A 12,209-nucleotide genomic window follows, 5' to 3' on the forward strand; every position below is an offset into this window, starting at 1 on the left:
CGGCTGCCGCATTGCAACAGGCGAAGCCCGGCGCCTCCCCCGGCCCCGGCGCCTTCCTCCCGAGCCGCCCGCCTCGGCCTCGGCCCGGTCCCGGCGCTGCCCCGAGCGGGGCCGCCCCGAGCCGCGGACCCGCCGCCCGCGGCCGCCGACCCGGCTGCGGAAAAAAAGTTTCCGAGAAGAAGGAGGAGGAGGAGGAGGAGGAGGAGGAGGGGGCCCGGCGGGGGGCGGAGGGGGAGCGGTCCGCCGAGCAGGAGGCAGCGCCCGCAGCCCCGGACATGTCGAGACGCAAGCAAGCCAAGCCGCGCTCGGTGAAAGGTGAGCGGGGAGCGGCGGCCGCGGAGGGGGCGGCAGCCGCGGAGGGGGCGGGCGGGGGGCGGAGCGGCGCCCCCACTTCCCCCGGCGCCCCCGGCGCCGCCGGCCCGCGCGCCGGGCTCCGAGGGCGCCCGCACCTCGGCCGGGCCCCGGGCCCCCGCCCGGCGGCCCGCGTGACCAATCAAGGGGTACGGCCCGGCTTTGGCGGGGATTGCGAATCACCGCGGCGGCGGAGAGGAGGAGGAGGAGGAGGAGGAGGAGGAGGGGGCCGCGGCCGCCCCCCGCCCCCGGCCCGGGGTCCCCTCGCCCGGCCGCCCGGCTCAGCGCCCATCACTGCGCCTCCTGCCCGCCCGCCCCCCCGCGGGCCCCCCGGCCCCCCAGCCCGGCCCCCTCACTTCCTGCCACCCCGCCGCCCCCTCCGCCGAGGCCGCCCGAGATGACGCGCCTTTGGCTCCGTGGGTTATTGTCTGGCGGGTCCCCGTCCTCCGGGGCCCCCCGAGAGCGGGGCGGGGGGCGAGGCGGCGCAGGGCCCGGGCGAGCGCGCCCCCCTCCCGGCTCCCCAGCCCGCCCCCGGGCTCCCCGCCGCGCGCCGGGCTCCTGGGCTCCCGGGCGCCGGACTCCCGGCCCGCGCCCCCCCCAGCCCCGGGCCCGGCGCGCCGACTCCCGGCTCAGCCCGCCCGGCCCACCGCCCCAGCCTCTCGGGGGGCTTCCTGCCCCGCTGGCCCCTCCGGGACGGAGCGAGGGCCACCCGGCTGTGTGGCGGCCCACGGAGGCGCGCACACTTATCTACACGTCTCTGCGTAGGTGGGGATGCAACATAAATGTTAGCCGTACAGCCCCGTGTCCAGCTCTTTCTCACACCCATCCACCACGCCGGCCCCTCCGCCCGCGGCCCTCCGCCGGGGCTGGAGAACTTCCCCCAGACCGGAGGAAGAGGGGGCTTGGGCAGTGGGGGTGGGGAAGAGCTGAACCTCTGCCTCCCTCCCTTCCCCCTCTCGGCTCCCGGTTGGAGCCTTTGCATTCAGCCCCAGGGCATCCAGCCTGGCCTTTGTGGTTCCGTCCCCTCCCCCAGCCCTGACTGTTGGGTGCTCCTCATCCTCCTCCCGCTGCGCTCTAGAATTAGGATGGAGGCGGGGGGAGGGGAAGGGAGAGCGGCCCCCGGGGATGAGGATGTGTGCGGGTTAGGACTGGGGCGCGGGGGGGGGGGTCTGCGGCTCCCTTTCTCACCGATTAAACATTCAATTTTGTGGGTAGGGGCCGGAGCACAGGTTATTCCAAAAAAGTTAATTTTCCTGATGTTTTGAGTAGAATTGAGCTAGGACACCCTCAGTCTCTCCCCCCGCTTCCCCATCTCCTCCCTTCTTCTTTCTCTCGAGTCTTTGGATGTCATGAATTTAAATACCGGAGTTAAGGGGCTTCTGAGAACTGAATGGGGCTTATGGGGGTGGGGTGAGGAATCCCTGTCCTTCCAAAAGCGAACCTGAGAATACTGTTGAAGAAACGTAGCCAGCAACAGCTACAAGTTAATGATGGAACTCCAAAGTAAATGAACTTAAGTTTTCGCCCCGTTTAGCGTGAAGTTGGTCTTTATTCTAGATAACTTTATAAGAAAGGCAACCCGAAAGGAGAGCTGTTGCACAAGTTGTCTCCCTTTGTAAAAATTTTAGAAGATTTAATGGGCTAAGGTGAGGAGGGGAGAATGAGGAAAAGATCCATTTTAAATCCAATTCTATGACTTGTAATAAGGTTTGATTTTCCTTCTCTCTTGTACTCATAACTAACTCACAGTCTTCAAGAGCCTCTTCAGGCAACCATGCAAAAATGTAGGATATGAACCACTGGTCAGAAATGCTTTTGTGTTCTCCTGGAACTGGGCAGTTAATTATATGTTAAATCTATCAGGAGGAGATAATTCAAGAAAGTAAATTGCAAAACTGGTTTAAAACACTATCACCACCTCTAATCCCTCTTGGAGAAGGTAATAGGTTCAAACCAAGAATAAATTCAACTCACAGTTATGCAGAGATATGGGAACATCCTGATTTGCTAAACAAGCTTTCTTGACTCCTCTGGAAGATTCTGTAAGAATTTATCTTAAGTTTTTCCTGAAATAAAACTGAGCCAGGAGAGCTAATTTGCTATCTTGGGAGAATGACATTCTAGCCAGAAAATGAAAGTTATTTGATGGGGGAAAAGACAAGTTAGAAGCTAGACTAGTTGTAAGGTGCTTTCTCAAAACTACAGTAAATCATGAACCACATGATTTATTTCTGTGGTTCTATCAGAGACTTTAGTATTATATATACTAAAAAAGCCTGTTTGTCTTTTCATTTAACAAAGACCCCGAAGACCTTGTCGTTATTTGGTCTTTTATTTAATTTGATTCTGGGGTGAACAAGTAGAGGTGCCAACGTTTATCTAGGAGGGAATTAATATAAAGGGATGGTACTAATTTGATAGAGATAAGAGTTTCTGTAGGTCAGCATTCATTTAATCTTCCAAGTGTCATCCTCCCTCTAACCCCCCCCCCCCAGGAAACAATATTAAAAAGTGTTGGACTAAGTGGGGACAGCTCCACACTAAGTGTTTAAAACAGCCAGGTCCTCACCTTTAAAAATACTTGAAGGTGCTTCTTAAGGAATAACAGTGTATTTTTGCCTTCACTGCTGTGTGTCAGGGTTAACAGTGAGGTATTGTGGACTTAGAGAGCACCGTTCAACCTGCTCTGAAAGTCCTTTGCTGTAATTGATCTCTGAAATGTGAGAGCCCATAGGAGGAAGGGAAGACAGAAATATAACTATTTCTAATGGATGTTCAGAAAAGTGTTATTTGAAAGCACAGGAATTGCAGCTTTGAAAATCAAACAGGCCTCAGATGGTGACTTGCTCCACCAAAACAGAACCCCAGAACCTCCCCCCCCCTTTCTGGAGATGTCACTGAGTGTCACAGTGTTTGTCTGTCAATTGGGAAACAGAGCTCATACCCCGTACACCCAGGCAATAGTTTAGAGGGGGATAGCGGCATCAGTTTTCAAAAGCCACCCCTGAATTTCAGAAGAATGCCATTTACTGAGCTATTTTCCAGCTTCCTCTCTTTTTTATTCCTTCTTAGTGTAGCAGTTTTCACTGCGCTCACCCTGTTTGTTACTTTGATAATTTTGGCCTCATTCTCTGTGCTGTAGTCATCACTCTTCACTGATGTTATTTCTACTGATTATATCAGGTGGCTCAGTAATGATTATCCTGGCAGTTATCTCTGCCACTCAACATTAAGATGATCTGTCGCCTTGATTCGCCTGCCTCCAATCTCACAACAGTCTATGAATTTGGAGAGAAAATTAATGCATTTTTTTCAACCTGGGTTTAAAAGTTTTGAATAATTTGTAATGTTGCATATGTTTCTACTTGAAGCAAAAATTCACAATTAATTGATTTTCCCACTATTAATTTTTGTACACACCATGTTCCCACCAAGCTCCCAAATTCACATCTGACCTCCAGAGATTCTGCTTCATCCCCTGCCTAAGCTTTTCTTTCCTCTCAACCTTTAGCTTTTAAAAAAGTCCATTTTTTATGAATTTGGATGGAGGTTGAGGGAGTTGGGCACAGCGTAGATTGTCACAGCACATGTTTCCATGGAAATAATTGAGATGTAATAAATAGAGGCATTCTGAGCTTACAGGTTTTCTGATTCAACGGAGACCAAATACAAGTGTAAATTGTCAGAATTTGTTTGGCTAAATGTACATGATCTTGTAGGAGAGGGGGGAAAACCCTTTATAAATTCTGTAACATTTGTAGCCTGGTCTGGAACACTCAGACTGTATTATATTCAAGACTTTTTCCCTGCTTCTCGATTCAATCACAGGGAAACATGACTTGTTTCATTCACTAGAACATCTTTTATGTCTAGTAATTGCTATTTAGATTCTTACACCTGTTTCCCAGCAAAAACTTAATAAGCAGTAAAATAAGATAACTATGTGCCCCTGGCAGTGGAATCCTTCCAAACAGAGAAGCATAAGGTACACTGTGTATTAATAATGAGAGGTGCAAAATGCCGGTGACATTACAGCAATAAAGCAATTTTACAGAACCATCCAGTATTGGCAATTCCTTTAATTCACTGAGATGTTGTGGAATGTTCCACTATTTTAAAAAAAAAGGGAAAAGGAAAAGGACAGGGGTGTGTGTGGGGGGAAATCATTAAACCGGAGTGAAGGTCTTTTAAGTACAAACTTGCTTGGCTCTCAATGGGGGTTTTTAGGTCCAAGGGATCTGGGTAATTTGAACAAAAATGTGTAATAAATGCCATATTGGTAGCCAGTTGTTTTTAAGGAGATAGCTGTTGAATTCTCCCCCTGATGTAGGATTTAATAGCCTCACAATTAGATAAATCGATTTCTTTTAACTGTTCATTTGAAAGTGTAAACCAAAGCAAACCAGCAGTAAGGTGTATACTGGGAACATTCTGCCTGCTCTTTTGAAGAAAGCTGATTCAAGGGGAGATTATTTTCGGAATTATTGATGTTATTCTCTCTTTTCTCTTTCTTTACCCTTCTTTGTAGGGAATTTCTTAGTACCTGGTATTTAAATACTATCTAAAGAATAGTGCCCATTGTCTACAATGTAAAAACTTCCTTCTCTGTAGTAAATATTGACATAATAACCACCTCTATTTTGAAGGGACTGTCCACGTTTATTTATTTAAATCAGTCTGTCCATCTGCCCAGGGTCCATTCAGAGATTCATTCCCCTTGGTCTCTTGAGTTTTGGTGGAATCACTTTATTAGGATCTAGAGCTCAGTTCTCTTAGTCTCTCCATTTCTCTCACCCCAGGTATTAGACTGTGAACACCTTGACAGAATGAATGTCCCCCCAAACCCCTAACTGGAGCATGTGGAACCCCCAGTTTTCTTGATTCTGCTCTTTGGAGAGCAGATGATATCTGTTAGTATAGTCTTAGTAGTTTCAAAGAGGAAAGAGTAATATACCACATATTAACATGTATAAACAAGAACTTTCCCTGATTATGGACCATCAACACAAGTACCACCCACTTCTATAGTATACCGTTTTTTTTTAAGTTTTTTTTTTTTTTTTTGCAGGGCAAATGGAGTTAAGTGGGCTCGCCCAAGGCCACATAGCTAGGTAATTATTAAGTGTCTGAGACCGGATTTGAACCCAGGTACTCCTGACTCCAGGGCCTGTGCTTTATCCACTGTGCCACCTAGCCGCCCCTATAGTATACCTTTTAGTAGTATTTCAGTGAATACGTCAAAAATCTAAGAAGATAGGCTTTTTGTTGCCATATTTAGCTAGAGGAGAGTTTATAGTTCTTTTGTTTGGGACCTGATGCTTGCATAAGAAACATAATTTTTCTAAAAACACTCCGGGTTCATACAAAGGTTCAGCGGAAGGAATAGAACCAGGGTACTGAGGTTCTAGACAATTTTTCACTGAACAAGTACTTCACTGCAGTTTGTGGGAACTCTATTCCTGTTGGCACATGATTGAAAATAGCAGATGTACTTTGGTTGGTGAATTTGACAATTCTGCAAATTGCTGTCAGATTGCAATGGTATTTTGTGCATAAACATTCGAGTCAGTAATCAAACTGTTTTGCACAAAAATGCACTAATTCAGTCTGGCTTAGTTCTCCTTGAAGTTCCAGCCCAGGTTGTCATCTTTTCCTACTTTGTTTTCTTGGGGATGGATGGAGAAAGGCTGATGGAAACTTTTGATTTAGCTCCTTACCTGCCTGGTTTGTGGCAGGCAGCCTGTAGTCACTTTGGTGTTATGCACTCAGTAAATAAAAATAAAAATTATCTGATTGCCCTGAATGTTCTCCTTTAAAAGAAGGCTGTTTTACCTATCTTCTCTACCAAAGGTTTGATTTTTAATGTCTTCTGAAAAGGATTCTCTTTGTCTTGATTGATGTCAAGAATAAAAGCATGATGGTAATATCCCTTTGAAAGCTATTGTATTGTCAGCTCTGCCTGACAGCAGGAGGCCCTCCTAGTGCTATAGATTAGCACTGTGAAAACACTGACATTTTCTTTGTTATATTGCTGTTGTTCTGCTTGCAAAGTCAATTATACAATGTCGGAGCTCAGTTACAGAGTTGACTTTGGAAGTAACAATGTCTTTCATTCTTGTCTTAAAGATATAATTTTCTTTCTTAATAAAAAAAGAGAGAGAAACACATGCCCTCCTCTCCACTTCTCTCCTCCCCCCTTTCCCCCCCATCCTACCTCCCAGCACAAATATATTCACTTGGATCAGTTTTCACTTTTTCAAATCAAAGATTATATCATCATCTGTTAATTCTGCTCATTCAAATCTCAGTTTCTACTTATTGATACAGAGACTAGGGCAGCCCAGATACACAGAAAGCCGGCAAATGAGATTACACTGTTGATATTCTCTTATCTCGGGTGCTGTTCTGTCATTTGGATTCCTTGAGATTGGTGATTGAAAATGTTTTGGAAACAAATGTGGGCCTGGGCATAACTGGCTGAAAGTTGTTCATCTGTAAAAGTGGGTTCAGAGCATAAGTTATGAGAACATTTAGACAGATTCATAAAGTCTATTGATGTTTCCTTTTGATATTTCTAGGTGGAATTTCCCATTTAGTTCCTTGGAGGGACATGTGTCTGTATTACTGACTTGGTTTGCTAATGGAAATTCATTCCTGGTAGAGACTGACTTCAGTACACAAATTTTCATTCATTGTAGAACAGAAGTGACTATAGCTTGTGAAAGGGTGGGACAAATTACAAAGAACTTTGTTAAGTTCTATCATGTGAATTATTAGCAAAAGACAAAAATAAAATTAGTAACTGTCCAAATAGATATTATTAAGGGTGGAGATTTTTAGCCCCAGTTTCCCTCTCTTTCCAGAAGGTTAGACTTGAAGTTCCTTCATTGAAGTATATTTATTCCTAATTGTTGGAAGACCTTTTTCTCACAGAGTAGACTAGCAGAGAAGTCTTTTGATTGTTTAGTCTAGTACCTCATGTGGAATTACAAGGCAATTTCTAGAAACAGACCCTCCATTTTGCTTCAGATGATAGGAGTCCATCAGGAAACTTTATTTGAGTGTGTTAATTGCTGACTCCCTAACATATTATTATGAACCATTTGACAAGATCCTATATTCACCAGCAATTTGTCAGGACTAATTTTGTTTTTCTCCAATAATTGAAAATTAATGTCTTGAAGTGAAAGCAGATGTTCATGTCATCTCCTGGATTGGGATCTAAAGTGGTGCTTTGTACCATATACGTGCTCACTAATTGAACACCAATTTCCCATTTGTAGGTAACTGAGGTTTTAGGACTGATACAACTAAAAATTCAGGGCTATTCAAGGATGATAAAGGAAGAAATTTATGAACTCAAAGTGACAAAAGCTTAAGGAAGACTAGGAACAGAGTAGGGAGAGGGGTTGGTGAACATATTTAAATAAAAATCTCTTTGCTTATACAGAACATTTTTTCCCTCATGTATTCATTTGCTCATTCATTCACCTAACAAGTATTATTGCCTAAGTGCAAAGACATTTTGTTATAGGCCCTTCATGAAAGAATGTCCCTACCTTCCCAGGGTTCATAGGACCATGGATTTAGAAATGGAAGTGAGCTTGAAGGTCATCCATCTAGTAGTCCATCTCTCTCATTTTATAGATGAGGAAATAGATTCAGAGTGGTTAAGTAACTTGTTCATTGATACACAGTCAGAAATGTCAGAATCAGGATTTGAACTCCGATTTTCTTGAGTAAGATGTCCCTTGACTGCGTATAACTGTTTAAAACATGGAGACCAGAGCAGACTCTAGCTGGGATTGATTTTTGCCAAAGTGAGAAAAGATTTGGTAGCTGTGCATTTAGAGGATGCTAAAGCATTCACAGTAATAGGAAGTCATTCTTTCAAAGTTTCAGGACTTGTGGGAGTAACTTGAGGTTCAATTACTTGTGAAGGTCAGAAAGAGTTCAGTCCACCTTGCATCCTTTTAAAGTCTGGAATAGGATGGTACCAGGGCAGGGTCCTTTCGTCCCTCTCTTTCTCCCCCAAACCTCAGTTTCTGCATCTGGATGATTTTCAGCTTTGGCTAGTGAAATGAGAAATATCTCTCAATTAGCTACTGAAATGTATTAATTAGGTATATATTCACTAGCTTTCCTTCACTGATTTTCAATTTAGATTGATTCTGAGTGGGAACAACCTTTGCTGTGCCTTTGCTGTGATGGGGAAGGGGAAACAGACAGCAGTCTCATTGAAAACCCACAGCAAATACCTCATGTTACAGGCCCTGATCAGGTACAGCTCCTTCCCAGATTCTAAATGTGAATCGCAGGCTGTGCATTAAAATTTTTATTTTATTTTATTTTTCTTCCTTGGAGGTGCTAAGTCAACTTCTTCTCTGGCTTTCAATGTAATTGAAACTTGGACTTTTGTTACCTGGGCGTGAATTATTTTTTTGCGTGTTGTCATTACTAGACCTGCTGTGAGGTTTATCTCTTCTGTTCATCCTAATTAAATAAAACATACTGTTCACCAAACTCCTGTTGCACTGAATTACCTGCCTGAAGGCTAATAGATGGTCATTTGTGTGTATTTCAGGCAGAGGCATTGTCTGACAGGGTTTTCTCTGGCCTGGAAGGCTGAGCAGGCCAGGTGAATTAAGTCTGAGCAAGCAGACACTATCCAGGGCTTCCCCAGCAGTTGACTGGCCCAGTCTTGTGGAACCCCTTCTGCTGTTGCTGTTTACAGCAAGCCTGTGTTCACTTGGACTCTGGGAGAGAATGCAGATCTTTGTACTTAAACAAAACAAAACAGAAAAAAAAATCATTTCTGGTTCCTGAATGAGAGAGTTTGCTTTGTCTCTGTTCCCTAGGGAATGCAGGGATGAACTTAGGGAGGGGAGAAAAGAATCATTGGCTCCAATAGGTCCCTCAGGGATGGGTGAGGGAGGAGAGCCTTCTCTCTGGGGGAATAGGGGGGGCAGAAAGAAGGGGAGCAGGCTGTAGTCACCTGGGGGACCCTGGGCTGGAGGATCTCTGGCCCTGTTCCCTGGGGAAAGGGCATTAACTCTAGTACAGCTGCTAGGATGGCAGTTTCCAAGCTTCTGTTGCTCAGGGCAGGTTTTTCAAAGGCCCCTGCTTCCTCTGAGGGGGACTGGTCACACCCCAAGCCTTGGGACTTGTTTAACTGGGCCTCTCTGCCTTGGGGCTTTGAACTGTATTTTGTCTACTTCTTTAGCAGGTGAGAGATGATCTAAGGAAGGAAGGAAACATTTAGTGCCTACCATATTCCAGACCCTTGCTAATCACTTTACAATTATTTTCTCATTTGATCTTCACAGCAATCACCAACTTAACAAACAAGTGGTAAATGCTTTTATCATTCTCATTTTACAGCTGAGGAAACTAAGGCAGACAAGTTAAGTGACTTGCTCAAGGTCACACCTCTAATAGGTGTCTTAGGTCACAATGGAACTTGGCTCCCCTTGATTTCCTGGCCTTATTGCTCTAATGAATCTAGCTGACTCACTATATAGAATTATTATAACTATAATGTCAGAGTTTAGAGACACCCCCCCACTCCTTTATTAAATAGATTTATAAACTGTCTAAGGAAGGAAAAATTCAACTTGCCTGAGGCTACACAACTAGGTCTCTGTCTTCCAGTCCTTTGATTTTACTGAATGGATTAGATTTCCAACCATGCCAAAAAACTTTTATGGTTCTCCATTTGGTCCTCATTCAGCAAATATTTATTGAATGAAAGAAAACATGAATGAATGAATAATTTAGCCCCCTCTAAGTTTCAACCAGGACTTCTATTCTCCGTATTTATTAAACTCCTACTCCATGTTCTATTTCTTCTAGGTTATTATTCTTTGAAGGGGGAGTGAAGGAGCAGGACTTGGTCCTTCTGGACCCATAACTGTTGTGGGTGGGCCTTCTTTCTATGAAATATGCCCATTCTTCCTGCCTCCTTAGTATGGGCTTGGGAGTGATGAGACCAAAGGAGTTGTTATCCAAGGTAGGGAAGACACAATGTTAATCACTTTTGTATTCTGGCTTCCTATTGACCCCAAAAATGTCTCCCATTCTACCCTGAGTCTTCTTTTTTTAAATGCCTCTTCCCTTTTCTCCCCAGGCCCCCCTCTTCTCTTTTTGATCAAAATTAAAGCCCTCTTTTGTTGTGAATCACAAACTTTATGATTCTAGTTCCTAGTTCCACAGACTTATTCTTGCTTTAGCCTTCTGATGTTTTATCCTTAAGACACTAACTAGCTCTTATCCTGTATCTCTTCCTTTTGTGCCTATGCTATCTACAATTGGGTACCTATTCTTTTTTCTCCTAATCTCTCAAGCTTACAGTCTTAGCCATCAACTGAAACTTCTCTACAATATTACTAATAATCATTTAATTTCCAAATCCATTGACTTTTTCTTAATCTGAATTTTCCTTGACCTCTTTATAGTCTTTGACACTGTCTATCACCCTTTTCTCCTTCAAATCCTCTCACCTTTAAATTTTCATGACTATGTTCTCTCCATCTGTGTAACTCCTCCTTAGTACCTTTTTCTGGCTCTTCCTTTAAGGTCATGACTACTAACTGTGGTTTCTCCTCAGGTCTCTGTCTTAGACCTTCTTCTGTTCTTCCTTTATGATATCTAGAGTAGTGCTCACATCAGCTCCCATGGATTCAGGGCTCAATTTTATGTAGATGATTCTCAGATTTATTTTTGTTCAACCCCAAACTCTCCTTATCTCCAATCTTGCTCAATAAGCATCTATTGGACATTTGGAAATGATGTCCTGAAGACATGTCAAATTCAGCTTATATAAACCAGTTTCTTTCCATATTTTCTACTCTTCTCACCTTCCTTATTACTATTTTAGGTATCAACAATCACTCAGGTATATAACCTTGGGGTCATTCTTGACTTCTCACTTTTACCCAACTGACTCATCCAATCTGTTGCCAAGTCTTCTTTTGAGTCATTACTGAAGTACTCAATATGCATCCCTTTCTAATCACACAGATGCCACTCTGGTGAGGGCCTTCATCCCCTCACCCCTGGACTGTAACAATAGTCCCTGCCTCCAGTCTCTCCTTATTCTAATGTATCCTCCACTTAGCTACCAAAGTGAAACTTTCAAGACTCAGTCAAACCTTACTTTCTGCTAGAGACCTTTCAGGGACTCCTCCAACCTTCCTCACCCCTACAGAGACTTTCTTTTGAGATTACCCACTCCTTTACATTGTATATATCTTGTATGACAGACATTTAATAGCTGTGTGACCATGGGTAGTAAGCCACTTTAACATTGTGTGCCTCAGTGTCCTCATCTGTAAAATGAGCTGAAGAAGGAAATGGCAAATCACTTTGCTTTTGGAAAGAAAAGCCTAAATGGAGTCACAGAGATCAGACATGACTGAAAAATGACTAACGATAACAATGTCTTGTATGCATGTTGTTGTTTGTATGTTATCTCCTCCTTTTTAATGAATTCCTTGAAGTCAGGGACTCCCATTTTGCCGTTCTCTGCATCTGCAGTGCTTGATATGATAGCTGAAACATAGAACTGCTTCATAAGTGCTTGTTGACTGACTCCATCTCCTATGAGCTAATAGACAACTCTCTAACCCTTAAGACCAAGATTCAGGGTATTTGTTCCATGTTTTCAGTACTGTTTGTTGGTTCTGAGACTAAACTTCTGTCAAGAGTATCCATCAAGTTTCGTATTTCCATTTTGGAAAGTGCTGCCTACCTCATGGGGAGAAGAGCATGGAGATAGGGATAGAGGGAGTTGGTATTTAAAGTGGAAACCGAAGCTCATTATAAGCTGATAAAGTTGGAGATATAATAGAACACTGGAA

At 44.2% G+C, this 12,209-nt stretch overlaps 1 protein-coding gene across 1 annotated transcript in view; it reads left to right on the top strand.

The window, feature by feature from the left end:
- Positions 1 to 230: 230 nt before the first annotated feature.
- Positions 231 to 12,209, top strand: part of ZNF423 (zinc finger protein 423) — a 403,178-nt gene continuing 391,199 nt past the window's right edge. The window contains exon 1 of the mRNA XM_074211383.1: positions 231 to 315. Coding sequence (XP_074067484.1) covers positions 276 to 315 — 40 coding nt within the window. The 5' untranslated portion in view covers positions 231 to 275. The remainder of the gene's footprint in view (positions 316 to 12,209) is intronic.

The sequence above is a fragment of the Macrotis lagotis genome, chromosome 1 (genome assembly GCF_037893015.1).
Source record: "Macrotis lagotis isolate mMagLag1 chromosome 1, bilby.v1.9.chrom.fasta, whole genome shotgun sequence".
Classification (NCBI taxonomy): domain Eukaryota; kingdom Metazoa; phylum Chordata; class Mammalia; order Peramelemorphia; family Peramelidae; genus Macrotis; species Macrotis lagotis.